Source organism: Cygnus olor, chromosome 3, assembly GCF_009769625.2.
Source record: "Cygnus olor isolate bCygOlo1 chromosome 3, bCygOlo1.pri.v2, whole genome shotgun sequence".
NCBI classification, from domain to species: Eukaryota; Metazoa; Chordata; class Aves; order Anseriformes; family Anatidae; genus Cygnus; species Cygnus olor.
This window is the reverse complement of record NC_049171.1, coordinates 98,333,452-98,360,848: the sequence shown is the minus strand read 5'-3', so window position 1 is coordinate 98,360,848 and position 27,397 is coordinate 98,333,452. Positions and strand designations below refer to the sequence as shown.

Here is a 27,397-nt window from a genome sequence, read left to right as displayed (position 1 = left end):
AAACATTTAAGAAAGAAAAAAAAAAAAAAGAATTTTATGCTGTAGCTTCTATCCATCAGGGAGTTAGAGCTATAAGTCAAAAAGGTTAAAGCAAGTGAAAAAAATATATCTAGTACATAAAATGAAGCTTTTTTAAAACTTTAACAGATATAAATATGATGCAGTAATAACAACAACAAAAAGATTCCATGACAGCATAAGACGACTTCTTGTCCATAAACAGTAAGTAGGTTAACATCAATGTACCATGAAAAGTACTTTAATAATACAAGACTTCCACCACGAATAGGTAAAAATCGCAGTTCTAGCATCTGAACAGCCCTCCCCACAAGCAAGTTGTTACTTCAGTCCATATGTGCCACAAACAATGCATACGTATTTTAATTAAAACATCCAGCACTTACCGGTACATTCTCTTTCTGTTGCAGAGCTGCTTTTTTCTTCCAGAGGCGCTCCCGCAGCTCATTAACACGCTTATCCATGACTGCCACCTCCGAGTTGCGCTTGTTCAAACACTCCCTCTGTTGCTGCAGCTTGGCATTCTGCTCCTGGTTCAGTTTGTTCCTCAGCTGAATAAATTCACGGGGGGGGGGGGGGGGGGGGGGGGGGATGGGGGGAGGACAACAAAACCAAAACAAATTAACTAAATTAACTTTCAGGATGAAGGACAGGAAACAGCTACAAAGGGAAAACCCTCCTAAAAAGTCAAGCCTTGCTTGCAAACTCCTGAGATTATATTCTGCTGGGAAAACGCTGGGTAGTCTCCAAGCAGTGCTCAGGAAAGAGGTGCAAACTGAAAACTCCATCCCCTGCCTGCCTCGAGCACAGTGCCTCCAGTCCTCCATCTGCGGCACCTGGGCAACCGCGCGGCTCTGCCCAGAGCGAGAGCGCCGGGATCTCTTCCCAGCAAGGCAAGAAGCGACCCAACCAACTTTCCACCCTTCGAGCTGTGGGTCGCCCACAAGCCCTGCGTTACCTGCAGCTCCTTGTACAGGCGGTCGAGCTCGGCTACAGCTGACTGGTTGTCGTGGTAGCCATCAATTCGGCCGTTCTTCAGCATCTCCAGCTGCCTGGTGAGTTCCTCTACCTTTGACACGGCCAGCACTAGCTCACGCTGCTTTTGCTGGAACAGGCTGTTCATCTGTTCAATCTCCTCCACTGAAGGGGCGAGAGAGCACAATAGTCGCCCTGAGAAACAGCTGAGCGGGCTGCTTCCCAAGCAGCACGGCGGGGGCAGAGAGCGCCCTGCCGTCCCTGGAGCAGCGTGGCACAAAGGCTGCAGCTGGCTGCTGCAAGCCCGTGGCCCCTGGCAAACCAGCTCTTCCTTGTGGGAGCTGCACATGCAAACTTGGTAGCGGGATTATGGAAATCCCATCTACTTAAAGTACTCATGGGGGGGATTGCTAAAATTTATGTAATGCTCAGACTCCACAAGAGGACACTCACTCAGCCACAAGCCATATTTATGATGCTTAAAACTCTTGAATTTCAGTCATAGGAAAGATAAACGACATAGTGATAAAACACTCGAGCTGTTACATTAAACAAAGCCTTTTTAGGGTTTACTACACACAGCTGTCATCAGCTGTTCTCACTGTCCAAAACTGTTGTATTTCAGAACAAAATCCAAAGCAGTAGCTGTTCAAGCAAGTGCCAAGACCAGACCTTCTGGGGATAGCGCAGGGAAGCATGCTCACAATGCTCTGAGATCTCAACTCGTGTCTTTTGGTACACTGTGGTGCTCTTCCTTCAAACTGAGTTGTATTACACAAGATAAATATCGAACAGACAATGCATTCTCCCCACAGAAAATATTTTGTTTTTATCTGGAAAGCACTACACTATTTTTAATTTTTATCTTTTACTGTAATAAAACAATATATTTTCATTTCAGTGCACATGAAAATGCCAAGTTCTGTATGACACAGACACGGAGGTAGGAAGAAAAGAGAGGCAAAAGAAAGTATGTTGACATGAAGTCTGAAATAAAATATTTAATACTGCACCAACTTGCTGAACTGCAATCACCCAACTAGTACTGTAGAAAGACAGACACTAGTGTAATTTTTGTAATGAAAAGAAAATACACAGCCACTTTGGTCATTAAGTTACCTCTTGCGTAAGAGGCAACACAGGTAACATGCCAATCAGATCATTTTCTTTTTTTTCAGGCCAAGAAGAAAATAACAGTCTAAATATATGCATAGTTTTAACATAAAGAATGGAAAAGTTTCTGTGGTACACAAAGGTATTCAAGTAGGGAAACAACCTACACTGAAATTAAGAGCAGAAATGCTAGGCTCAAAACAGACTAGAAATGCACTTATGGGATATTTTGAAATACGATAAGAGAATACTTTTTGTTCTTGGTCATTCAGGATTTCTCTTGGTAAATGTGAGATGTGAAACAAAGATTAATTTGTCTTGGAATACTGCAAATACCTCTTCTAAATCACTGAAATCACCACAGATTTTAGAGTTCCAAGAGCCATGCTCCATGAAAAATCACAGCCTACTTTCTCCAAGCAGCAACTCACCTAACTTTCCATTGCTGAGTCTTTTTTGCTCCACATGCCCTTTCAGTGCTCTCACTTTCTTAAGTTTGGCTTCCTGATTCTCAGCAATTTCCTTTAATCGCTTAAGTTTTTCCTGCTCAGCAGCTTGCTGTTGCTGTCGCTGATCTTGCTGTTTGAGGAATTTCAGACGCTGTTCCTATAGACGAGATAAGGAATTTATTTATTTATTATTTTAAAAAAGAATTATGGTAAGGTATTGACAGCAACAGTGTCAAAACTTGTATACAATTGCCATTGCAGCTCAGGTCATCAGTTGCTACAGCCCAGTATCCTGACTTCCCAGAGTGACAAGGGGAGCCTGTGAGAACAGGGCAAGCACCTCCTGATGCCCAATACATGTGCTCCAATACCATCCTCCAGGTACCACCATTCAGTAGCGCAAGAACCTACTGAAACAACGACAGTATCCATGTCTAACAGCCCTTAGTACATTTTTCTTCCATGAAATTGCTCAAATCCTTTTAAGCTAAGAAAAAAATTAGCATTCATGTTCTATGATGTTTGCCAGTTTCATTTAATCACTACTTTGTTCTTCATTTGCAAGAACTAGTGGTTATTTCCTCTCTACCTTCTCCATGCTGTACTTTATGCTTCTCTATCATATGCTACATTTTAGTATTTTCCAACATGACCTATAGTCATTATATATTTTATATATAGAAGGTATTCCATAAATTATTGATCACTCTCTCTTTATCTTTCTACTCACTCATTCTACTTTTTTCCAGTTCAATTAGAACTTCCTTAAGCTGGGGAATGACTGCACAGCAAAGCTCTGAAATTTTACCATTTCCAGGTAATAATCACCAACATCACAAAACAGAATTCAAGACATAGGAAAACCTTTATACTGACCTAGCCCCACTTACACAACAGACATCATCTCAATGGAGAGGATTCTTTTACCTCTCCAAGAGTGTATGAGTAGGGCTGTGCACTATTAGTCTCCATATACATAGACGTCTATAGTTCAGAGCTAAAAGAAACCACTAGGCCATCTGTAGACGATCCTTCAAGTACTGGCCTTCCTTTAAGTTACTGGCTGCTAGGTATGACTGTCAGTTCTGGAGATTATAGGTTATTCCAATGGTAGAGCTACTAAGACTTTCCCAAGCATCCAGCCAAAGACCAACAGCCACAACTTTCAGCGGCTACTAACATTAGAACACTTCCTCCAAAAGAAAATATAAAAAATAATTTGTGGGAAAAAAAAGAAAACAAAACACATACCCAGTCATATTTAGAAACATGGGTTCTTGTGTATTTTGATTAAAAAAGAAAGAAAAGTGAGCTTGCTCACAGAAAACCAGGCAGCACCTGCAGTATCTGCACTATATACAGTATACACTATATTTTCCCATACAGGAAAAAAGTAAAAAAATATATTACAGCCCATGTCTAAAAAGAAAGTGTCTTTTTCCTTCTGAATCTATTTTTAATACTGCATCTGATTTCAGAAGGCAGGAAAGAAGCAATGGAAAGCCTCTCTTTGGAACAAAAGAATGAAAAATTAAAGAAAAATTCCCCAATGGGACAACCACAAGGCCACTCTGCTTGCTACCAACCGCAGGCAACAGACACCTACCTGATGGGTGGCCATCCATACTCAAACTCTAACTTTTTTTTTTTTTGATGTCTTGTATGGCTTCCTTTACACCAAGTGTATAAAATGTTTCTATTTCTAGTTCTATATATACAGTGACTACAATTTCAGAGCTATTACAAAGACCTCAGAGCTATCTTACAAAGATTATCTTACTTTCAGAGCTATCTTACAAAGACCAAGTTCTATTATCATCACCTGAGTGAATCAGCCAAGAGAGACAGGGCTTCCAAGAGAGGAAGAGGAGTGAGACAGGAGCCCCAGCAGCCTTCTTTGCCAGCAAAGCACATTCTGAAGGGCCTGGGAACTCATCCACCTAGATAGTCAAACGCTCCTTAGGATGGGCTTGCATGTAAAGATTCTCTGCCAAAAGCAGCACTAACAGTGGTATTTTCAAGAGTAGCGTGCAGCAAAAATGCTAAAGCCGAATACAAAATCCATGCTACCCTTCTGCAGATGTGTTCAGAATATTTTTTCCCTAAACAATTCAGGAGCAATCCATGTGCCATCATTAGCTTTTCTGTTATTGTTCAGCAAGCATTTTATAAATCATTGTCCTAGTTACTTCTATCACATGCACACCGTCTTTTCCAGACAGTTGCCCCAGGAAACCAGGCACACTGAACTCTATCAGTAAAAAGCGAGATATCGTTACAGGACAGCATTATACCCAGAGACAAAAGCATTGTTCAGTGATCAAGCTGGTGAATGGCTGGTCACCACACAGAACAAACAGGGCTGGCAGAGGCACCAGGATGAATGACAATATTAATGCTATACACTCCATCATTTTAGTAAGCTACAGGGTCACTTCAACCACTGGCATTATTTTAATCTTTTACTACTGGATATTTGTATAGATTGACTTGCAAATTTGAAAAGTGGGAGCCAAAGAAAAGAAGATACCTGTTTAAAAGAGGTGGGAAAAAAACCAACACACAAATCTCTAACCCTCCCTCTACCTCATACAACTCCTACTGCCTTTGTTCTTAGCTGTAAACAATCTTATTCCAAACTCACCTTGTTAGCCAGCATTTGCTGTTGAGCCTCAATTTGTTGCTGCTGACGTGATGCCATTTCCTGAAGTTCAGCCAGTGTCATATCCATCCTTGGAGCGCTGACCTGTCAGTGAAAATCCAGAGCATTCTAGAATTTCAAATTTGGCTAGCATGCAATTCAATAGAGCTACTGCAGAAAACTATGATTAAAGTCTTTAAAAATAGTAACAACCAAGTATTCGATAGAATAATTAGAAAGAAATGGCATATTTCTACTTTAAGGAAATAACTACTTTTAAGCCTGTACAGATGTGTGCCCCAACCCAGCAACACATATAAGCTAACATTCTTGAAAAATTAATATTTCCAGCAAAATCCCAGCAGCGTTTTAAAGTGGCATTTCAGAGCCATTTATAATTAAGCTCAGCATGACTGAGCTTTGACTGACTGAGCCCGGAATGATCAGCCCATGGCAGGATGGATTGGTGGTTGCAGGTACATCATTGCAATTCAAAGCACTTCAACTTAAGTTGAAGAAACTGGAAAATTTAAATTGGGGATGGGGGACGTGGGGAAATCAAAGGTAGTACTACCACATTAGTCACCTGTTCACGTCTTTTCTTAATCTAGATTCAATCACATATCCATAATTGTATCTTCTAGAGCAAGAATAAATGACAGACATGATTCAATTCTAAGACACTAACTGGTTTCAACTTGAAACCTAGAACTAAGTCAGGCCATTTCTCTGACACCAAACTGAATGTGGAAAGGATCAGTGAATTAAAGAAAAAGAAGAGAATTGTGAATGGGAGTAGAGGAGGGAAAGTGGTGCTGAATTTGCTGCTCTAAGATCACTCACAGAAACACATATCTGGCAGCTAACAGATCTCAGAGAGGTCTTAAGAACTGAAAACAAGGGTGATAGTTGTTAGAGGCTTCATGTCTATTTTAGAGCAGTCATTAGAAATTTCTCCACTATCATCTCTTAGTTTCCAGGGTAGGGTTTGCACAAGTATCTCAAAGGAAGGGAAGCCTCTGTTTTTGCTGTGCTGTCCATTACATCAAGCACTTACTCCATTCTCCATTCTTCGATCACCAGGCACTTTCACACCATTTCTTTTTAGGGATGGATCTTGAGACCTCTGTCCAGTCCCTAGATAGAAATACAGGATAACAAAAACAGTAAGACATTTTTGGATTTTTCTTATCCTTTTAGACATAGCATTCAAATATAAAGAAGGAGAAAAGGATCAATAATTCTTCGTTTATAATGTCTGAACTATTCTTCCCATGTTCTTATCTCTAAGATAAGCTTAAATGATGACACAAGATATTTTATGAAGAGGCTGCTGTTCAATGTCAATATTTATTTTAAACCATAAAGCTGTTCAAAAACAGAAACGAGAACAGCTTAACCAAAGGTAGGATATTTCAATATTTCTCTTGTGATCAACAGGCAGCTGGCCCCTCCTAAGTCTGCATTAGAAAAGCATTGTCACAAAACTGGGTTGCCTTCTGCAAATGACATTGCAAATGCATTTGGACCACAGTGTCTTAAAACCCAGCATCTAGATGTTTGGATGTGTTGTGTGTTTTTTTTTTAAACTGTCTCACAGAGAATACGAACAACAACAGTTAACAGTTATCACAAAATGTTTTCATCCTGACAGTCATTCTGACAGGAGAGATGCTACTTAACTAGAATCCTACTTAAATGCTTCCATCAAATCACGTGCAAATGGTGCTTAGATGTCTAATACCAAGCTCACTAATTTCCCTGTAGGACATACATGCGCTACAGGATGAAGCCATCTTCTGTTAGCTTTTTGCCTATCTGAGCAAATCCCTGCAAGACTAATAAGTACAGCAGAGCTCCTAACGATTCATTTGGTCCTCCTCAAACATAGTGCTTAGCTATGTTATGGACAATAAAATGCCCATAATACTTATATTAAGAGTACTAAGCACATTGAGCTTGAAAAAAATACAACCTGACAACTAAACTGTGCCATAGGACCTCTACTATATGGAAGTGGCATAGCTTTAACTTTTCACGAACTCATTCCATCATCATTACACATTTCAAACAAAGATATGTTCAGCTATTTTAAAATACGCTGGGTACAATGCCACTTAACACAAATACAGTGTTTCCAAAACACGGGAAGATTTCTGAAGACCAAAAGGAAAAGTGGAGGAGGAAGAATCCAACAGATTGATATAAAGGTAAACATCTTAAGGATTCTTCTACTGAAAAGATTAATATGTGATGTATGGAAAACTTTGAAAGGCAAAATGTCTTATTTTTTATAGGATTCAAACTTACGATTTACAATGCAGTGTTATTAAGTTTGTAGAGAACTTAGAGACTAACCATTTTGTTTAATTCTATTCCTGAAACTAATATGAATGTGTTGATTGTGGGAGAAACACCAAAGAACTCTACTTTTTGCTAACTATGCTAAGTTTATCCCCCCTGTAAAATACTATCCAGGTGAAACACACTAAGCTCACATAATAAATGACATTACCAGAAAACAATTTAGTTACTAAATTAAACGGAAGAGATTTCCTTTTTTTTTTTTTAGGAGATTAATCACAGACCTCTAGATATTTAACTGTGGCTAATACATGTAAACACAGTATGCCCTTGGATGCTATGGTAGTTCTGAGCTCTAGAAAAGCTACTAACTTTTCCATTCAGATATAACATGCCCAGACCAGGCAAGGGAGGATGAAGTCTTTACTAAAAATGACTAAGAACCCAAAGGAGAGCAAATAGTAAGAGCAGTTTTCTGTTACTAGCATTCCCTATTCATAAGAAAATAAGGTCAGACCAGAAAAGGTTGCAACACCATACTGACTAGCAACACTAACATACAATATATGTATGGCGTTCCCTTAACCTTGAGAAATGAAATTAAATTTTACTTCAGCAAATGAACAAGCTGAGACCAACACATACCTGATTCCCAGCAGGGAGAGCGCTCATGTCGAAGAAAAAAACGCACCTCACTCCTCTGCATCCCAAAGCGCTGCAAAATATCCAGCATCCGTTCATTATCGGCTATAGGACGTTCTGAAAGATAAAGAGCCAGCTTACTATTGCATCCCTATGTAGCTAGGGCATGTAACAAAACAAAAATATCTGTTCATCATCTTTCACTCGAGCACTGTTATTACTCAGGTTCAGTGTGGTCCTAACCCTTGCCCTCATCCAAGGCATTTCTAACTTTCTTTGGCTCTGCACTACACCCTTGCTTCTGAAGGTGAACCAACACCTTTGAAAAGTAGATAGAGCCCTCTAGAAGTCTAAAGGAAGGAAAAGCTGAGGCACCATCACAGCCCAACGGAACGCAAACAGGCAATTTAGAGCTTTTGGCTCAAGTGCCTTAGTTTCATATTTGCAAATCACTGTACGTACTTACCGCCGCAGAAGCAAAACTGGTGGACCTGTTGCCCTACTTTTGTGGTACCTCAGACAAACTTACTGTTCCATCATTCCTCTTCAAGGGCTCTTCACCCCAATTCCTACAGGTGCCAATTTGCTTTGTGAGACAACACAGTGACTCAGGTAAGAACCAGCTATTCTTTTCGGACAGTTGAGATAAAGTTTCTTGAAGTTACATGCATGAGTTCCACTGAATTGCTTTTCTTGCTCTTGTTCCCAAGTTCAGGATTCAGGCCCACCTTAATTTTTAAGCCTTACTCTTTGCCTTTTGATATCCCAAAAATCCAATGGGAGCTAAGCCAACGGCTTTCATTTATTGGTACTCCTTTTCTGAAACATTGTTCTTTCAAATTTTACACACTTCATAGCTGAGCATTCACAGGCTGGATATAATTACAATTACTTACTGTCCTTCAGATATTTATATAAAGGCAATTGCTTTTGTTATCCTAAACATTTTAACATATGTTTTTATGCCTATGTTAAAAGTGATGGCAGCTATGCAGTTGACTAATATGTTACAGAGGTCAACTTTATGTATCAGGATTTTGTCACAGTATCTGAGAGGCTCGTGATCAGGTTAGATCCATTTGCATGGGGTACCAGATGAACAAGAGATATTGCTCCCATTTTGAGAAATAAGGCAAGCAGACAAAGACTGAAATTAAATACCATTAGTTCCATTTGTTCTGACAATGGTTTTGTTGGCTATTTCCTTTCATTATTTAGGCAAGGAAAAAAAAAAAAGAAGAAATCAGAGTAGAGTTCATTCATATCCAGTAGAGAGTCTTTCAAAGCAACTATCTTAATAAAGAATAATCATTTCACAGACAAAATTGTTGGTGTTAAGAATAAATATTTTCACTTTCGTAAGAAGAGGAGCTACTAACACGTTTGCAGCATGTGAAGAGATTTTTTCAACATAAAAGGGTTTCTTTAAATGAAATGAAAATGCTGCAGCTGTGCTCAAGCAATCTAGAAAGGAAAATTTCTGGAGTCACTGTCAAAAGAGATTAGCTTTACAGAATAAGCAAGTAGGTCACTGTTACAGAAGAAGCAATCTCTTGGCAGTTACTTGTCTAGACAGCTAAAAAGCTCTTCATCTGCTAAACCTTAATTCCCCCCTTGAAGAAAAAAAAAAGAAAAAAAAAGTGCGACTGTCAGATTTCCATCTTAAAGAATATACAACAGGCTTACGAGACAGCTTTCTAGCATCTAGGCAATACTTCAACTGAAATTCTATCATCAAGGGAGATGCCCTTTACCCAAGGATTCTGTCAATACCACTCAGTGACTTCAAAGGAAGGTCAAGGAGATTTCCAAATACCAAACAAAACTATATTTGAAAAGTTCAAGAAGAAAAGAAATTATCAGACCTCAGTTTTTATTCCCTGCCCCCTTGGAGGAAAAAAAAAAAAAAAAGAAAAAAAGACAAAAGCCTTTACATATAGACACACACTTTCTGTGCTTTCTGTGGTCAAGATAGTCATCTAACAGAATTCTGATGATAATAGAAAGATCAAGCAAGCTTGCTCTGATACTCATCAAATTTCAAGCAAAACTGGGAGGACAGGGAGAGCAGTAAACTTGCCCTCATTCAGCAAACTGAGTGCCTCAAGCTAACTTGCAGCAATGTTTCAAAGTATGTTTAATACGGTCTGACAACAGAAGCTAAAATTCCTCAGCATGCATCAGGAGAGAGAGACAAGCTACCTCAGAACAATGTTAGTAATTGAAGTCTAAGCACTCATTTTTCAGCATACGTCTTCTGTTTCTACCTCGTAAGGATGGCTGGCATGTGCCATGTTTATTTTAAAATTAAGTTTAACTTGTTCAGTGTAATAGAAGCCATGATACCATCTTGGCAAAACGAGACATTGACACCAAAACGCTGACACCTAAAGCAAAATAAGGTAAAGTTGAGAGTTGTTTTTTTTTTTTCCAAAAAAAATAAATCCAAAATATACATTAAAATATATTTTGCAAATGTTTGCTGCTGGACGTTACGCAGATGTTTAAGAAATGACATTTTTTTTTAGAAATACGTGTATACTTCACCCAGTATTCAAGTCTTTATGGCATATGATTTGAAACTACTGCATTTGTTACCAAGTATAATCTGAAACTGTACAGTGTTGCATGCACACACACATGCACCGGTGTCTGTATAAAGAAATATATAATTAGTAAATATGACAGGACCAGTGAAGGGAACAGGAGAAATTTGATTTCTAAAAGGAGTGCCAATATTTTAACTGTATAAACAAACAATACTTTTTGTTATTTTTTTTTGGTCTTCTGACAATAAACTGTGCCAGTAACCAATAATAACCAAATAACATAATGAGAATAGGCTTTGCAAAGAAAAGAAATTTTGCTAATCTCAGAAAAAAAATTCTCCACTTCACTTTGTTTCTGTATTCTATCTATTTTCTTTTATCTCCTCCAGTACCAGAGAGGCTGACAACTTGATTTTGTAACTCTAAACAGGCTGTCCTTGACATATCCTACACAGGCACCTCAAAAGTAGATCAAGAAGCCAGGTATGGGGAAAAAAGTGAGAAACTACCCACACTTCAGGAGGAGTTCAACTCTGGTAAGGAGGTTTTGGGGGACACTTTGGTTTTGGAGGACATTTACTCCCTTCCATCACAACTTCTGCTCTATAATAGAGCATGGAGCTAAGACTAACTATAATTTCAGTGTACGAAACTACACATACTCCTAAACCTTTATTTTACTTGTCTTCCACTGTAGAATTTGGTACTGCATTGATTTAGACGGACCTGGACAGAGATATACAGTAAAACCTTCCTAAAATATCTCTTTCCACCTTGGATTGTGGATTTTATTTTAGTATCATTTATACAGAAAAAATGTTTTCTTTTTCTTTTTTTTCTTCGGAAAGAAAAAAATTCTATTGCATTTTTTAAAACTTAGAAATATCAAAAACGTTACATCTCTACCAGAACGGACTAAAAATCAAGAGACCAGACTTGAGCATCTCATGCAAATATCCATCTCACCAAAGACTTCTTTAAAGAGATACAGGCCTGAGACAACAGCAGAGAGACAGGAACATTTGTCCTTGTCGTCTAATTATTTTATAATTTTTTTTAAAGCATCTCAAAATAGCTGGATCAAATAACATAATTTTTCATGACTTAAAAATCCTGACAGTGACTCATCTTTTCTATACCTCTGTGTGGTTACCAGGATCTAATGAGTACCATGGAGACAAGAGGTAAGAGTCCCTTCTTATTTAAGCCAGACAAGTTAGCCATACTTTAGCTTTTGGGTTGCTTGTTGACTTGTTCTTCAGTCCCAACAGAACACTACAAGTTATGGAGACCTGAATTTCCAAAACAAAAATCAGCAAGAACACAGAAAAAGAGGGAGGCAGGAGGGAGGGAAGACAACCAACCACAAACACAAAACCCTCTTCCACCAGCTCAAAGGACAAACTACTTTACTGTCCCGTCCTCATCTCATCCCTCCTATCCACTATATACCTTCTTTAGAAGTACTTCATATAATTGCAGCTGCTTCTGATAACACTCCTTCCCTCCCAGAATCAATTAATGCCATCATGAACAACAAAATCAACATCTGAAAAAGGAAGTCTTCCTTTGCCAAAGCACTTGAAAATGCCTATGGAATTTAGAAGACTGTCCACAGAACTAACAATATTTACCACTCCAAAAAGCCCACGCAACCCACTTGGATTATACCGCTGGGGAGAAGAATAAATAAAGAACAACTCCCCTACACCTTTCACAGACTCATTAGAGTTGGAGAAGAGCTGCCCATGCATAAGAACATCCACATGCTTGGCTCTGCTTCTTTTATTTTCAATCATTTTTTGTATGTGTGTACCTTCCTGTAGATGTGTTATTATACACCAGTTTTGATGGAGAGATTAACAAAAACGTAAGGCAGAAACTCTCTGGGACAGAACCATGTCTTTCAGGTCTCTGTACCCTATGACAACAGAAGCAGTAAATGCCCAGCAGCTCACAAAGCAGGAGTTTAACCTACCTGAGCCACACCACACTTCAGCCAGGTGGCACTCGCTTTCACCAGGCTCCTTGCACAGCTCCACCACATCTCGGCATGTTGTCTCTGGGGTGACTGGCACCTCTGTGAAGTGTTGTTCATTGTTGCTGAGGTATACTGTCAGAAACATCTGGAAAAGACAAAGACAACAGCATACGTAACACAAAACCAGGCTGCATACTGAAGGCACAATTTTCATTAATTGCATTATTTTCAACATAATAGTATCATTCATCATGAACTACTGTGCATATTGAATTTCAAAACAAACCCAGATTTCCTTTTCAGGTACAAGCCAGTGAGATGTTAGAAGTAATCCCCTGCGCACCTCGATTATGTTACTGAAGTATTGTTTCTTTCTTTATTTTCTTTTTTTTTTTTTTTTTTTTTTTTTTTAAATAACTGGACCTCCTGCTCCTTCCTTCTCTTTTAAGGTGATGTTATCATATTTCTTCTACCTTACCATACTTAAATACTGCACACCCATTTGACACGACAGATACCTAGAGTTCAGAAGTTTTCTTTATTGTGAAAAACAAGGGAAGTAATGTCTGTAGAAGATGACTGGACCTTCCAAATAGGAATTGGAATCAATTTGCACTTCCGTAACACTTGGCATTAAAAAGTTTCTCAGAAACACAAGCTGACTTTCCCTGCTTAGGGACATGACTTAGTGGTAGACTTGGCAGTGCTAGGTTAACGGCTTGACTTCATGATCTTAGAGGTCTTTTCCAACCAAAACGATTCTATGAACACAAGGTCTTCCCCCCAAGTGCCACTAAGAGGAAAGCAGTGCTATTTTACTTGGCTTTCTCTTCACTGCTGTAGATGAATCCTTTATCTTTGGTTGTTATTCTGTATAAACACACCACACAGCTAGATGTTATCCTTGCTCAGGTCTTTCCTGCCACAACTAGAAGACACACATTTTAAGAATTAGTTTCCTTATTTAGTCTTTGATAAAACATATTGATCATTACTGCCTCTGAACACCAGTTACCTTGCTGTATGCTATTAATATTAAAGTTAATATAAAGCTAGCTAAAAATGAACATCAATTTTCTTCTGAAATCTATTCTGAACATGAGTACCAACTGCCTGCTCATCATGTAACTCCCAGCATCATAAAAATCAGCTAAATGTCTCCAGAAAGCAATTACTCTACTACAAATTTCAAGCAATAGAAACCTTATCAAAAGGCTACACAATTCAGCCTTTTCCACACACATGGAAAACCTGTCTTTGCCAGAAAAAGACACAAATATAATGTTAGAGAATCTTTGTGCCTCCTCGTTTTTACAGAGGGTAGAAGGGGCCTACATCTTCATGAACAACGGTTCAAAGGTCAAAAAAAGTCTGATTCAAACAAGGCAAGAGGGATGTATAAAACGTTCTTCTAAGTTTAAAGAAGAGGTCATTGCTACAAGCATTTATTCTGCGATTTTGTGGGAATACTCTGGAACAAGTCATTTTTGATGAAAGCGGAATTTAGCCCATTGTCTTCATGGTTTTACAACGCTCCCCTCAGTGACTCTGCCAGCGTACTAACGCAAACATCTCTTTAAGTCTCCAAAGCCTTTCCAGTGGTCTTGCAAATGCCAAGACCCCCTCCACTCCTATGAGAGAAGCCACCTTTATTCTTTTAAAGAACTTCTATTAAAACATTTCCACACTCAAAAATGTGGTGTTATACAGAGCACAAACATTTGTCCCACTTTTGGCAGCACAAACACTTCAGAAGAGTGTTTCAGGCCTTGGGACTGCACCAGATTCAGCATCAACAGCATACACAGTTTCTGATCTCTGATTTTATGCAGTTCCCCAAGACAACGCTTTCTGATAAATTCCTAAAGACCTTCTACAAATACTCACAAAAAGCCTGCAGAAGGAGAGCTCAAAACTGCCCCTAGTCCTCTGGAAACCATTCAGATCCCTCAACCATTTCCTTGTCATGTTATAGCAAAAAGTAATAACAACAACTCAGAGCTTGTAAAGGGAGGAATGAGTAGAGTGAATGTGGAAAAAAATGCAAAGGTAGCAAAAATTTTTTTGTTTTGCTGACCCAGCGAATCCCGAGGAGGGCAGGAAGGCCGATGGAGTGGGACATGCCAACTTCAGCTGGACTGAGGGCTGCTGTTCAGGCAGAGGGGAGCATCCCATGCACCCCACCTGCCACCGGGACCACAGCTGCTCACCCACATGCCTCAGTTCAGAGGTTTGTTTGCGGCTACTCCCTCCCTGGTATGCTTTGTGTGGGCCAGAAACACACCGCAGGCATGCTGGTAAGATCAGCTTACCACATGCCTATTATTACTCTGGGAAGACAGGCACAACTGTTGTGTTGTTTACTGTGTAGCATGCTGATGTACTGACCTAAATTAGCAGACAAAGCTTTCCAAATAGCACCTCCGATATTCTGCTTCAGTCTTTCAGCACCAAACACTTGTGTTTTTTTAGATTTAGTATTTCACAAGGCTGACAGCGAGAGATGTCATATGCAACCAGGTAAAAAATGCCATTTAATCACAGAAACTAGGGCAGAGAAGTATAAAATAAAAAATAGGCTCTCATATAGCTTTAGAGCAGGACTACATAGGAACACAAAACACAAACGCTTCACATTTAACGCTAGATAATCTTATACTCACAACAACACTAAACTGCACAGGTGGTGTGTCAGCAGTAAGATTTGTTGGTTTTAAAAGAAGAGCTTGTAGATGAAAATTAAAAAATTATACAGAAACATGGCATTACACACAAAGCAGACCTAATTTGACCCTAGCAGGGCTGTTCACTCTCCAGTGTGCCTGTTTATCTCCAGCCGTTAATCCTTAGGATTTACCAGCACAGACAGCTACACAGGAAGGATCACGAGTTGGGATTTCCATCCACAATGCTCAAGATAATTACTAACACATTAGGCCACGAGCACTCAAACCTGCTGTGTGGAGGCCATTTCTGAGACTTAGTGGTATCTGCACGTGTTCTAGGTATTGGGGGTGAAAGGGAAACACCACCCCATGCAAATTCCCTAAAAACATGTCCCAAATTCTGAAAAGTCTGAAGTAATTAAAAAGAATGCAAAATGCATACTACTTTTGCAGGTACCTCCTTCCACTTCCCCCTAGCTCCAGGACAACTCTGAGACCATTTGGAAGTCCACCAAGCAGTTGTGCCACTCCTCTCTCACCCAAGTGGCGGTGACATTTATCACCATGCCTCCTCCACTATCCACATTTCCATGAGGACTCCAGCCAGGGGTAGTCTGCTTCACACTGGCTATGTCTGAGCCTAGGGAAAGGATTTAGCAAGCAGCATGAATCACTGAGACTTCTATCTCCCCAGAGAGGGCTGGTAAAAGGTAAAGAACCAAAGGCATGAACCAGAACCTTGCTATGGCTTCTCAGTGCAGCTCGAAACCCTTGGTGGCTGATGTGGCATGTGCCACCTCACATTGGGATCCCAGTAATCATCCTTCCCCTTGGAAGGGTTCAAATAAAACATCCACTAACCACCCTAACAGCTAGTTTATATTCCTGTTTGATTGTTGTGCAGCAACAAAAGAGGAAAAAAAAAAAAAAAGACAACTCTTGTGACACCTTGTTTGGAAGTTTGAATCCTGTACCTTACATCAAGCTAGATTAAAGCGGTCATTTGTTGCTTCCTGAAACTGAGGATGTTAAAACAGTTACAAATAAAAACCCAGGAATATGGAAATAAAAAAAAAAACAACAACACGCAAAAGGTAAAAATCAAACTCAGTTTCAAGGTAGGCATGAATAAGGCACGTACTCAGCAGTGGTGAGGCCACACCTGGCATGCTGTGTCCCGTTCTGAGCTCCCCCATACAAGAGAGATTTGGACATATTGGAAAGAGTACAATGAAGGGCCACCAAGGTGATCAAGGGGCTGGAGCACCTCTCCTATGAGGAGAGGCTGAGAGTTGGGACTGTTCAGCCTGGAGAAGAGAAGGCTTAGGGGGAATCTTATTAATGCATCTAAATACCTGAAGGGAGGACGCAAAGATTGATCCAGGTTCTTTTCAGTGGTACTCAGTGACAGGACAAGAGGCAATGGGGGCAGACTGAACATAAGGGTTTCCATCCAAACATCAGGAAACACTTCTTTACTGTGCAGGTGACAGAGCACTGGCACAGGTCACCCAGAGAGTTTTTGGAGTGTCCCTCCTTGGAGATCCTCAAAAGCTGCTTGGACATGGTCCTGGGCAACCTGCTTTTGGCAAGGGTTGGACCAGATGACCTCCAGAAGTCCTTCCAACCTCAGCCTTTCTGTGGTTTTACAGAGCAGACATACTAGAGACATACTAAAACAAGGGGGAGACAAATCTCATTCAGACCTTACACCTTCTTTCAAAGACAGCATCGAGGCAAATGCTGAAATACCTGACAATTCCATATTGTCTTGGATTATGTTTTTTCACTCTTTCTGACTTCTAAGGATTGAGTTTTAGGAATGCCCGGAGAAGGCTGAGAACTTTTAATTAGGGACCTGACTCTAAATTCTAAAATAAGGGTTTAAATTCTAAACCAAGGATCCCTCCAGCCTACTTCCTCCCCCCGAGATGTATTCACCGTTTATAAGCACTGAAAGGCTTTACACTGTAGAAGCACCCCAGTACTGCAGCACACTTGCAAGGAACCAGCGATGTGTTGTACATCTAGCAAAGCGGTTCCTTTTAAAGTCACACCACAAATTTCAGCTGACTCGGCTACAGCCTAGAAAATAAAGTTTGCAGTTATGGAGCCACCAAATGAGGCAGATCGATCGGGTGCACCAAGGGCAAACGGATGACCAAGGGCACATGAGCTAAAGCAAGAGATCATTTTTGCAAGGAATGACTGCGATGAATGACTTACAAGCAACTGGATGGGAAAGCAGAGTACCAGACATAAAGGAAGACTAAGTCTCAAAAAAGCCTGACATTTAAGACACAAACCTAAGAAAATCCAAATTGTCATGAATTACAACTTCAAGTCTTCTCAGCATAAAATGTATTATTTTGTTCCAACCTGTATTATTTATGCATCACCTCCAAATATAGCCACGAAGTCTGGACTGTAACACACCCGGGAACAGGAAGAGAATGTAGCAAAAAAAGCAACCAAAATAAAGGAGGACAGAAGAAGGTATCAATTAAAGCAAGTCACACCCCACCTTATAATCCTCCACCTCTCTCCTGCACGTTAGTTCTAAATAGCCTTACACTTGACAATCAGACACGTGCTGTCAGCTCATCAACAGGATCATTTCATACAATTGCACTGACATTAAATAAACTATAATAGGTCTCAACAGCTGCAAATTAGTTTTCAACTTAAAGTGAAATATTAAGAACAGATAGCTCTACAAAAGCAATAGTCTATGAACACACTGCATTTTGGCTCCTACTTGGTGACATTAAAAACAAAGAACAGCTTCCAGAACTGTTTGGAATACAAGTCTGAGCAAACACGTGCCTTAAAATTTACATCTATCCAGCAAAATACCATTTTTTAATCAATCTCTCCCTTAGGTCAGAAGGCCTCAATTATTGATTAAGATGGAGCAAACATAGAAATGCAACTTACTTTTCTCTTGAGCTTTGAGACTGTGTCTGAAAGGATCCAAGAGCTCTTACTCCTTAACTTTTTGTAAAAGTGATATCATACATCTTAGGTATTAAAAGGCTCTGAAGTTGGACATTTTCCAATTAATATACAAATAATATTAAATTATACTGCTTAAATTATTTAAGCAGTAATCTCAGAGTGCACATATTCAGTAGAAAACTCCATTATTTTTTATGATATGGTTTAAAATACAAGGTCTTAGTGAATTCCTGAAACTACCCTTGTTTAAAGGATAAACGTACTATTTTCCCCCCAAAGATCTAATTCAGATCATTAAATTTCAGCAACGGACAACAATCTTCTAGAGAAAAACTCATTATCTTATAAAATATTACACACAAATAGATGGTCCATTAAAAATACTAACTTACCCATTTTTCACTATTCCCTTAATTCCTAATCTAACGCAATCTTTTCCTGCATACCATGCAATATACAATATGAACAGTGGCATCTATTCATGTAGTATTTTTCATCTTCAAAGCATTTTATAACCAGGAAGTCCTGACACAAGCAAGCAGTTTCCTACTTTACAGACTGGGAGACTGAGGCATACAAGGCAATGACAGAGACAAAAACGTTATTTGCTTGCCAAACAAGCATACTGCCTCTGAAATCATGATTCATTTTATTATCTTGCATTAGAGCTAATAATATAATTTTTGTGCCACATTTCATATTCTCTGTGTTTTAGAGTGATCATTAATATTCTTGAATCACACAATACTCCTGTTGCTGGCTGTTTTTTTTTTCCATAACACAGCTAAATAATGTCTTAGCTTGCATAACAAATTTTTAGATCTCATCTTTAAGGATGCATTAAAAGTCACTCTTAAGGTTCACAATGCAATGTTTCACAGTAATATTCTCTCTACTGTTATCCGAGTTATACCTATTATATTAAAATGCAAATGGTTCAGGATAGACAATATATTTTCCTACAACTTGGAGAGCATATACACCTGACGTGCTGTATAAACAAGCCTCCAAAAAAGAGCTCATCGCACGTCCTTCAACAACTTCACCACAAAGTATGATTACAAAGCAGCAATACATACCACTGAAAAGCCATCGTTTCAAATGCAAAATAGCTTTTTGAACAGCATATGGGATGGAGAAGAATGACAACACAATTTACATCCTGAAATAAAATATATTTTTAGAAGATAATTTTAGTTGGCTGAAAAATTAGCACCACAGTTTTTGCAATGAATAGATTATCAGATTTTAAGTATAGATAACAGAAATGAGAAATAACTGATTCCACCCACAGACCTGATACCTACAGTTTTAACTACAGGTCAGTTTTTCCTAATATAAAATCTCTTCAAACAAAGAGTTTTACAAGGAAGCATCATACCTAATGGGAACACTGATGCTGCACCTTCCTAGATTGCCATGAAGAAATCAGCTGCTAAAAGACATATTTTTGCTGACTTGATGCAACTTTCTAAACAACAGAAGACAGGCTGGACAACGGCAGATTTTCATGTTCTGAAAAACAGCATTCGGAACTGGCATGCAGTTGCGGGCCTCAATTTGATTTTTAATGCAAAATATACCTTAACAAACCAAATCAGTGAGCCTTTCACATGAAGTTCCTCAGAACCTTAAACCAGTCCTTTAGTAGGCAACGTAGTCACTTATTGTACCAGAAGATTAAGGTAAGCAAAAGATTATATAATAGACTTACTAGAAGACAGGCATACAGGACGATTGCTATCCCTGATTTTTTCATATGCAGTTGTTCAATAAAGTTAGGTTCAATAGAAACACAGAGTAAAGTTTAATATTTACCTATAGCCACACCTAAATACAGGGAGTCAGGTTCCTTCTGTCTCATCTGCAGCACACACTAGTCCGTTTATATCGTACTGGCTCTTAGCCATAAATGTGAGAAAGGAAGTTATGATGCAAGGTAGGTGGAGTACTGTAGGAAGCACCATAGAATTGTTCAAATTATTCCCAGTCTATATAAAGCATGGCCTTTTTCCCTTTCAATTGTATCGCAGGAGAAAACAGGACTCAGCCTTTACTCTCAAAGGCATGGTAGTTACTGCTTGTATACTTTAAAGATAAAATACAAATACATAATAAACTTATCTTTGGTAAATGTGTCAGTTTTTCCAGGATTTAAAACATAATGTACACTTATATGCACTTCTGGGCACGAAAAAGGGAGTAGGAAACAGCAAAGAGAAAGCTGCTTTTTTTTTTCCCCCCCTCCTTTTTGTTTTTAAATCCTTAAAGTAGAGACAACAGAAAGAAAGCCATCTGCTTTTAGTATACACTAGTACACTGGGCAAAAGCTATAGCACAAACATCAATCTCTGCCATATTACATCTCACTATCAGGCATGTTTCTGAATCATCATTAAGGGAATTTGAAGATCTGCATGGAAAACAGACTGAGTTCTGGCCAAGCATTGTTACCATCTGAAGTTACTGGATGTGGGTTTGGGACCCACCTACTTCATGGGCTGCAACTCCAAAGACAAAATTCAGTGCTTCAGTTCAGACCTACTGATGAGGAAGATAAAATTACAATCTTCCTGCCAAATTAACAGAAAATCATCATCATCCCAGTCTAGCTGGTTTAGTTTTGTAAAATCTGTCAGACGTAGCTTGTGACTGGTAAATACAGGGTTCCTAACCTACACCCTCCTCTTTCAGTAGTGCATTACGCATAAGGTCATTAAGAGGAGATCTTTACAAACCAAGAATTTCACCTTGAATCCACATTACATTTTTCCTGACCTATTTTCTTCCATCATCCTTAGACACAAGAACAGAGCAAAAGTCCTCCCAGAGATCTGAAAGATCCAGACAAACAAAGCTTACGATTTTGGATGAACACCAAAACCAGGAGCACCACGTTTCTACACACTCCGCATGCCTAGGGTTAAACCACCACATATCACTGAAGGCGAGGGTGTCTCAATTCAGGGGGAGCTTTTAAAGCCACTTGTACATTAAGGCTGCAGGTATTTATCACAACCTTGGCACTGAGCAGAAGGAAATGTTCCAAAACATATGGGCCAGTTTGTTTGTTTTAAGGGAGAAACAAAATTGGTTTCATTAACATATGTAAGAAACCACAGCCTTTTACTGAGCACCCATAGCTGCCAACATGTCACGCATAGCTCATTCTGTTCAGACCTGAATCCACGCTTTCCACGCTTGGATTTACACCAATTTCATTAAACAACTGCAAGAATTCAGGGTAAACAGATCCTGACAACGTTCTTTACATCGTACAACACCACAGCATGTTCACAGGTCTCTTCCCGTTACCATCTGTGCGTTGGGGTTCCTCACTTTCACATGTTCCCCTCAAGTATTCTTCCCCTTTCTCCACTCAGAAGCTCTCTCCCCATATCCTTCCAGATGGCTCCTTCGAGCCACCACTTCCATGCTGTTGGGCTTTTCACAAAAAAACACTGCAAGCTGACAGGCAGAAAAGTCAGCCTACACACAGTGTTTGGACTGCCAATCCTGGCGTCTTGCTTGGAGCTTGCTCCTCCTCCTCCTCCTCGTGGAGTCAGTGAAAGGAGGATTGGATCTTTGGAGACGGGCCCCTCCAGTCAGGCTCTGCCTTGTCATCGGTGTTCAACACCGTCACGAACGCTTGGTACACATGAGGAATTTCTTGTGTGCCTGCAAGTGATACACTTCCACGTAATTCTTACCATAGCTACTACACTGGAAAACAGTAACTGTCTAAATCCTGTAAACTACAGTGAGGTTTACATTTGTTTCTCATCCGATTCCTCAGTATCGCAACACTTTGCACCCAGCAGAAGAGCCTAAAGCCAAGACAACATCCATGCATAATGAATGGAGTTAAGAACTCAAACTCAAGGCTGAATCATCTCAATTTTCTGTGCTTGCACCAAACCCAGAGACAGTCTTTGTAGTAAATACATAAATTAATTAAATCAAAAAGAAACTAAGCTGCTCTTGCTGCTCTAGAGCATTATATCCTCCCGTTGGGAATAAGCATTCTTGTTAGCTCAGCTTCCTAGACAGCTAGAGGCCTCTGAGAAGCCGTATCAAGTGCTCCCCATTGGGACACTTGAGAATGACACCTCTCAATATACCCCATTAAGATGCATATATTCTTACAATGGAAATATATAAATATGTATATATATATATTTTATTTTTTTTCCTGCTAGAAGAAGCAGACTTTGCATGAGACAGGACTCTTTCACAAAGGAAAGTGAAGGTACACCTGTACCAGGAATGAAAGCATATTTAACAACCTACACCTCAAAAGAACAGGTAGGCTATCGCAGCAAAGTGGCAACTCTACCACCCACACCATACTGCCTGCTGGCTAAGGCAGCAATTTGTTCTTGGGTTTAAAAATACCAGTTTTCTACTCTTCCAGCCAACGTATAATAATCTCACCAATTAAGAGATGAGCAGCGTTCGTACCCGGGAGCACTGTGCCTCAGCCCACCAGAATGCGCAGGTCGAACCCATGTTCATCAGGTGACAAGTGCCCAGCCCACACACCGAGCTCATTTATCACCTTCTGCTTACCTTCTTTTCTTCTGTGAGTTGGTATCTATATCAAACAGACTTAAAAAAAAAAAAAAAAAAAAAAGTTCTGCAATTTAATAGTAAAACAAAGCAAATTATGTAGCAAGTCGGGGGTGGGGAGGTGTGCAGAATACTGGTTTACTCCATTCCCAACTACTTCACAGAGATGAGCACCAGACAACTCTGAAAATACCACTCCTTACATCACGTTAAGACACTCCTCCAGGAACACAGCTGTCAAAATCTTGAGTCCTACTTCCATGACAGATCTCTGACAAAACAAAATGCTCATGACCTGCAGAGGTAGGTCAGCGAACACACCATTTCTGGAACCTGAAAAAATGACACACATTTAACCATGCGGGTAATTTTGGTGCGGGGAGAGTCATAGGATATACTGTTTGGGCTGCTCTATGATACAGGCTGACCAGTTTGGTATCCAAAAGTGCATTACAATGTGAAACTCGGGCATTTTAGTACACTGCTCCTTTAGTGCATTTTAGTAACGTCTCCTTTATGCTGCAACTCTAGAACATGCTGTTCCATCACCTTCCTTCAGGACAAATGGTAATGAAAAAACAGGAATTTCAGACCCCAGAGCATAAGCCTGCATGCTTTACTGCTTTCAAGGTCAGCTCTGGCTTCCTATACGCTTGCTGCCAGGGAGAAGAGGCTTCCTGCTATACAAGCTTCTCACTCTCACCAAGATAAATATATGTTTTTATACATATTATAACTTATAAATATTATAAAATATATTATAAAAAATTATAAATATATATACATATTATAACTTAATCCTTGCAGTAAGTGAGAATACCCAAAGATGGTGGAGAAACACCCTTTGTTACCATCTCTCAAGACAAGATGGAAGCCGAGGAAAGCATGTGGCAGCAGCATCTGGCTGCTACAGCTTAGCCCACCTAAATGGTGAGCTGCCAGAGGCAACAGTCATGTCCTTCTCTAATTCCCCGATTAGGTCAGATCATGCAGCCACATGGCAAAACGCTTCCATCATTTGAACTTTTTTTGTTCCTTTCTGCCTTTAGTGTCGGTGTTTTTTCCTCCCACGCTACTGTCACCCAGCACCTTGCTAAGTTCAAGGGGAAGCTACAAAAGATGTGTGGCTTTGGGTGGGGATGGAAATCAAAGGAACAAGAGCATCCATTTGAGCAGCACCCTACTATTAAATTAATTAGGTGTAACATCACACCATACCCTTGTAGCAGGGTAACCCTTTCCAATTTACCACCAGTTCTGGGTGGGAGCACACTCCTGTTTCGATGGGAGTGTACCCTGAAGAATGACCTTCACTTGTCAAACTCAGATGACTGCTACTGTGCTAAAGAGCTATCTGTCCATGCATGGTAATGCAGGCAACCAACATAGCCACCAGTAGTGTCAGAGACAATCCCCAGAAATGTCTATGCTTGGTGACCGTATCTGTTTCACAGCAACTGCACTTCTTATTCAAAGTCATAAAGAGGAGCTTCTGTCCTAACACTTCTGGGCTGCAAGCATGCAGGAAGTCATTAGCAACCATGAATAAAACTGCACTACAGTGGTACACATTCAACAGGCACAGAAGACACATCGAGCGTTTGCACCAAAACAGAGGGGATCTTTTTGTTATTTTGCAAGAAAAAAGGGACTGGTGGGGAAATGATGGATAGTCAACCACATTATAATAGAATATGTACAACTTACCAACTATAGCAGAACCACAGGGGAAACCTTCCCCACCAATCCCTCTGTCACCCCACCAAGCACCTCACTTGATCAAACCCTTGCTCCTGTAACGCAGAGCTTCTCTAACGTTCATGCTTTAACTTTCATCAGCAAACATTCAGCTTCTACAGCACTACGACAGGAGCTGCAGAAGGCTTGCGGATTGTGCAGCTGATCAGCGTCTGACAGCTTTTATTTAAGTACCGCTCACTCCCAGGGCCCTCTCCAGGCAGTACCAGGCCGTACACAGACACCAGCTGAGAAGGCAAGGAAGGGAGAGCAGTTCACCAGTGCAAGGCAGCGTGGCACACTGTCATGAGCAAAGTCGCAACAGAGACCCTCACAGATGGCTGTGTGCGAAATGGTGGGCACTGAGGTGATGTTGCAGCAACTTTTAATGATAATAAAGAGGAGATTAAATCAACATTTGTACTATGCAGGGTTCTTCAACAGGCTGCTTTTACCCCAAGAACTCCAGAAATCATCCCCCTCAGCCCATTACTATTCGGACATTCTTTCAGCTTCCCTGGAGGTAGAAAGTATTTTCTCTACCCCAACTTCACTGACTGCTGTTTGCACAGAGCTCTCTAAACAGCAATGGTTTTGTGCAGTACTGGGAAACCACCCTGCAGAAAGGCCTCGTGGGCAAGACCTATGCACAATAGCACAGGAACAACGCTGCATGGACAAGAGGCATGCAGTTCTGTTCCCACAGCTTCCCCACACCAACCTTTACTTGTAGTAAAGTCTGTTCTCAAAATGCTGGAAGATACACCACAGGTAGGAGTGACGAGGGGATCACGTTTGTGGTGTAGGGGGCAGCAGGACAGGGAGGTAACATTTGTCAGGAATGCTGCTCACACGTGACCCGCGGCAGTGTTGCTTTGTCGTTTTTCCTATTTCACAGTAGAGCTTCATGGAGACCTCCAAGGAGGTCTGGAATACTTTGCTTGGCCCCTGAGCACCCTGCTTTTCATGACTCTGTGACACCTCTTCCCTTCCCCATCCGCTTGCCTCTTTTGCAGCCAGAAATCAGTCACATTTACTGCTAGGTAAGACAGGCTTTCCTGTAACGCTCCATTACCTTGAGAAACAGTCTCACTGCAGCTGAGATCAGAGCATCTCTAACAGGTTGTAGGAATCCCACTTTACAGGGTTTTCCCAGCCCTGCAATGCTCTAAGCCTCTCACTTTTCTGAGAAGCCAGGGCAGGAGCTGTGGATCACTGCCCTGCGTGACCCAGATAGTAGTTTGGGTGAGGTTCTGCATTTGGGGCAGCATACACTTATGTAAGGAGGAAAGCGGAGCGAAGAGAAGTGTCTGGACACACTGCAAAAAACAAACCACCAGACAGACTGCCACTTTCAAGCAGCAAGGAAATCATCACTGGTTTATAACTGTGCACAGGTATGACAGGAGCAGCTGAAGAACAGCCCCAGCTACAGGGAGTAAGATTCTTCTTGGACATTTCTGCATAGTTTGTTGGCCCAGCCCATTTGCACAACTTTGCAATCCCTTTTGCAATAGGGATGCTCTACATCAGTGCCTGTGTCTGGTCATGCTTCTGATTTGCATGTTGCAGCATACAGCTAGTTCAGTGCAGCATTGGACTCAAATGGGATAACAAAGACTCCACTAATAAAGAACCCTCCGAAGGTCTAAGAAAACATGATTTTCCTCTTTTAATGACAGAAGGAAACTTAAGATAAGAAAAATACACAATTCCTGAGACTCTGCCTTAACTTTCAATTTAAAGAAACAATGGGATTTATTGCAATAGAGGGAAACTGGTAATCTCAGCCAAGATCTAAACTGCTCCTTAAGCAGTTAAGCCTCACAAAATAAAAGTATCAGAGAACAAGAAAAAAATCATAGCTTGACAAAAACAACAAAAGAAAAACCATACACATGCTTCTTATACAGTGAAAGGGGAACATTCCCTTTACACACATGTGAGCATATGAGCAAACATCTCTTTTGTGGACTGATCTCAAGCATGAACAGAATGAACTACCATCAGGCTTTTTTACCCTACAGAAGAGACACAGGAGATGCAGACGCTGAGGAGACATTATTACTGTAAACAAGTTCATTTAATACTTTACACTGGACATGGCAGACTTGTATTCCTGCTGCACAACATCACACCAGTTTGTTTGACTCTATGGGAATTCTGGTCACCCAAATCCCAGCCTGAACTTGCTGCATGACCTTTAACAAGTAGCTTCAGTTCCCTTTATTAAATTCCCTGATACATAGCATTTAGTATTTTAGAGACTAGATGTTTGATATTAAACAACTCAAAATAACAAGAACAGAAGCGTTTAAAGTCAGCAGTGTGAAAGTGTCCATGTTTTTACTTTAGTGCAGGTACAATAACTATAATCCAGGTACATTGCAGAAAAAGGGTTTTCTGAGCTGATTTCATAATCAGACTATGCAGAAAGATAGATAACTGCAGTACATATTTGATTTTAACATTTGTGTGTCTTAATTTGCAAAAAGATGAAATAAAAATGTGAGAGTAGGATTTACATAAAAGGTCAAGGCAAGAAGTGTTCTAATTCCCCTTTTTTAAATTAGATGCCAATAAAAGTTAGGGTACAACACACAGCCATTCATCAAAGGTTCGGATCACATGAAGACCTGGAAGCATCACTGTAGCATAGAAGAAATTGCTTCCGAAACAAGGTTACCATCTCACTAATGAAATACTTGGCATTAATGCCACAGCAACGACAACAAAAAGGCTCATCATTTATACATAACTGGATTTGAGTTAAACATCCACGTAACACTATTACT

The 27,397-nt window shown here is 40.1% G+C and overlaps 1 protein-coding gene across 1 annotated transcript in view; it reads right to left on the bottom strand.

The window, feature by feature from the left end:
• The window catches only part of TP53BP2 (tumor protein p53 binding protein 2), a 50,134-nt gene that overhangs the window by 16,203 nt on the left and 6,534 nt on the right, over window positions 1–27,397 (bottom strand). Inside the window, 7 exon segments of the mRNA XM_040551324.1 lie at window positions 405–569; window positions 977–1,158; window positions 2,538–2,712; window positions 5,200–5,301; window positions 6,254–6,333; window positions 8,146–8,259; window positions 12,670–12,817. Of these exon segments, the coding sequence (XP_040407258.1) occupies window positions 405–569; window positions 977–1,158; window positions 2,538–2,712; window positions 5,200–5,301; window positions 6,254–6,333; window positions 8,146–8,259; window positions 12,670–12,817 (966 nt within the window).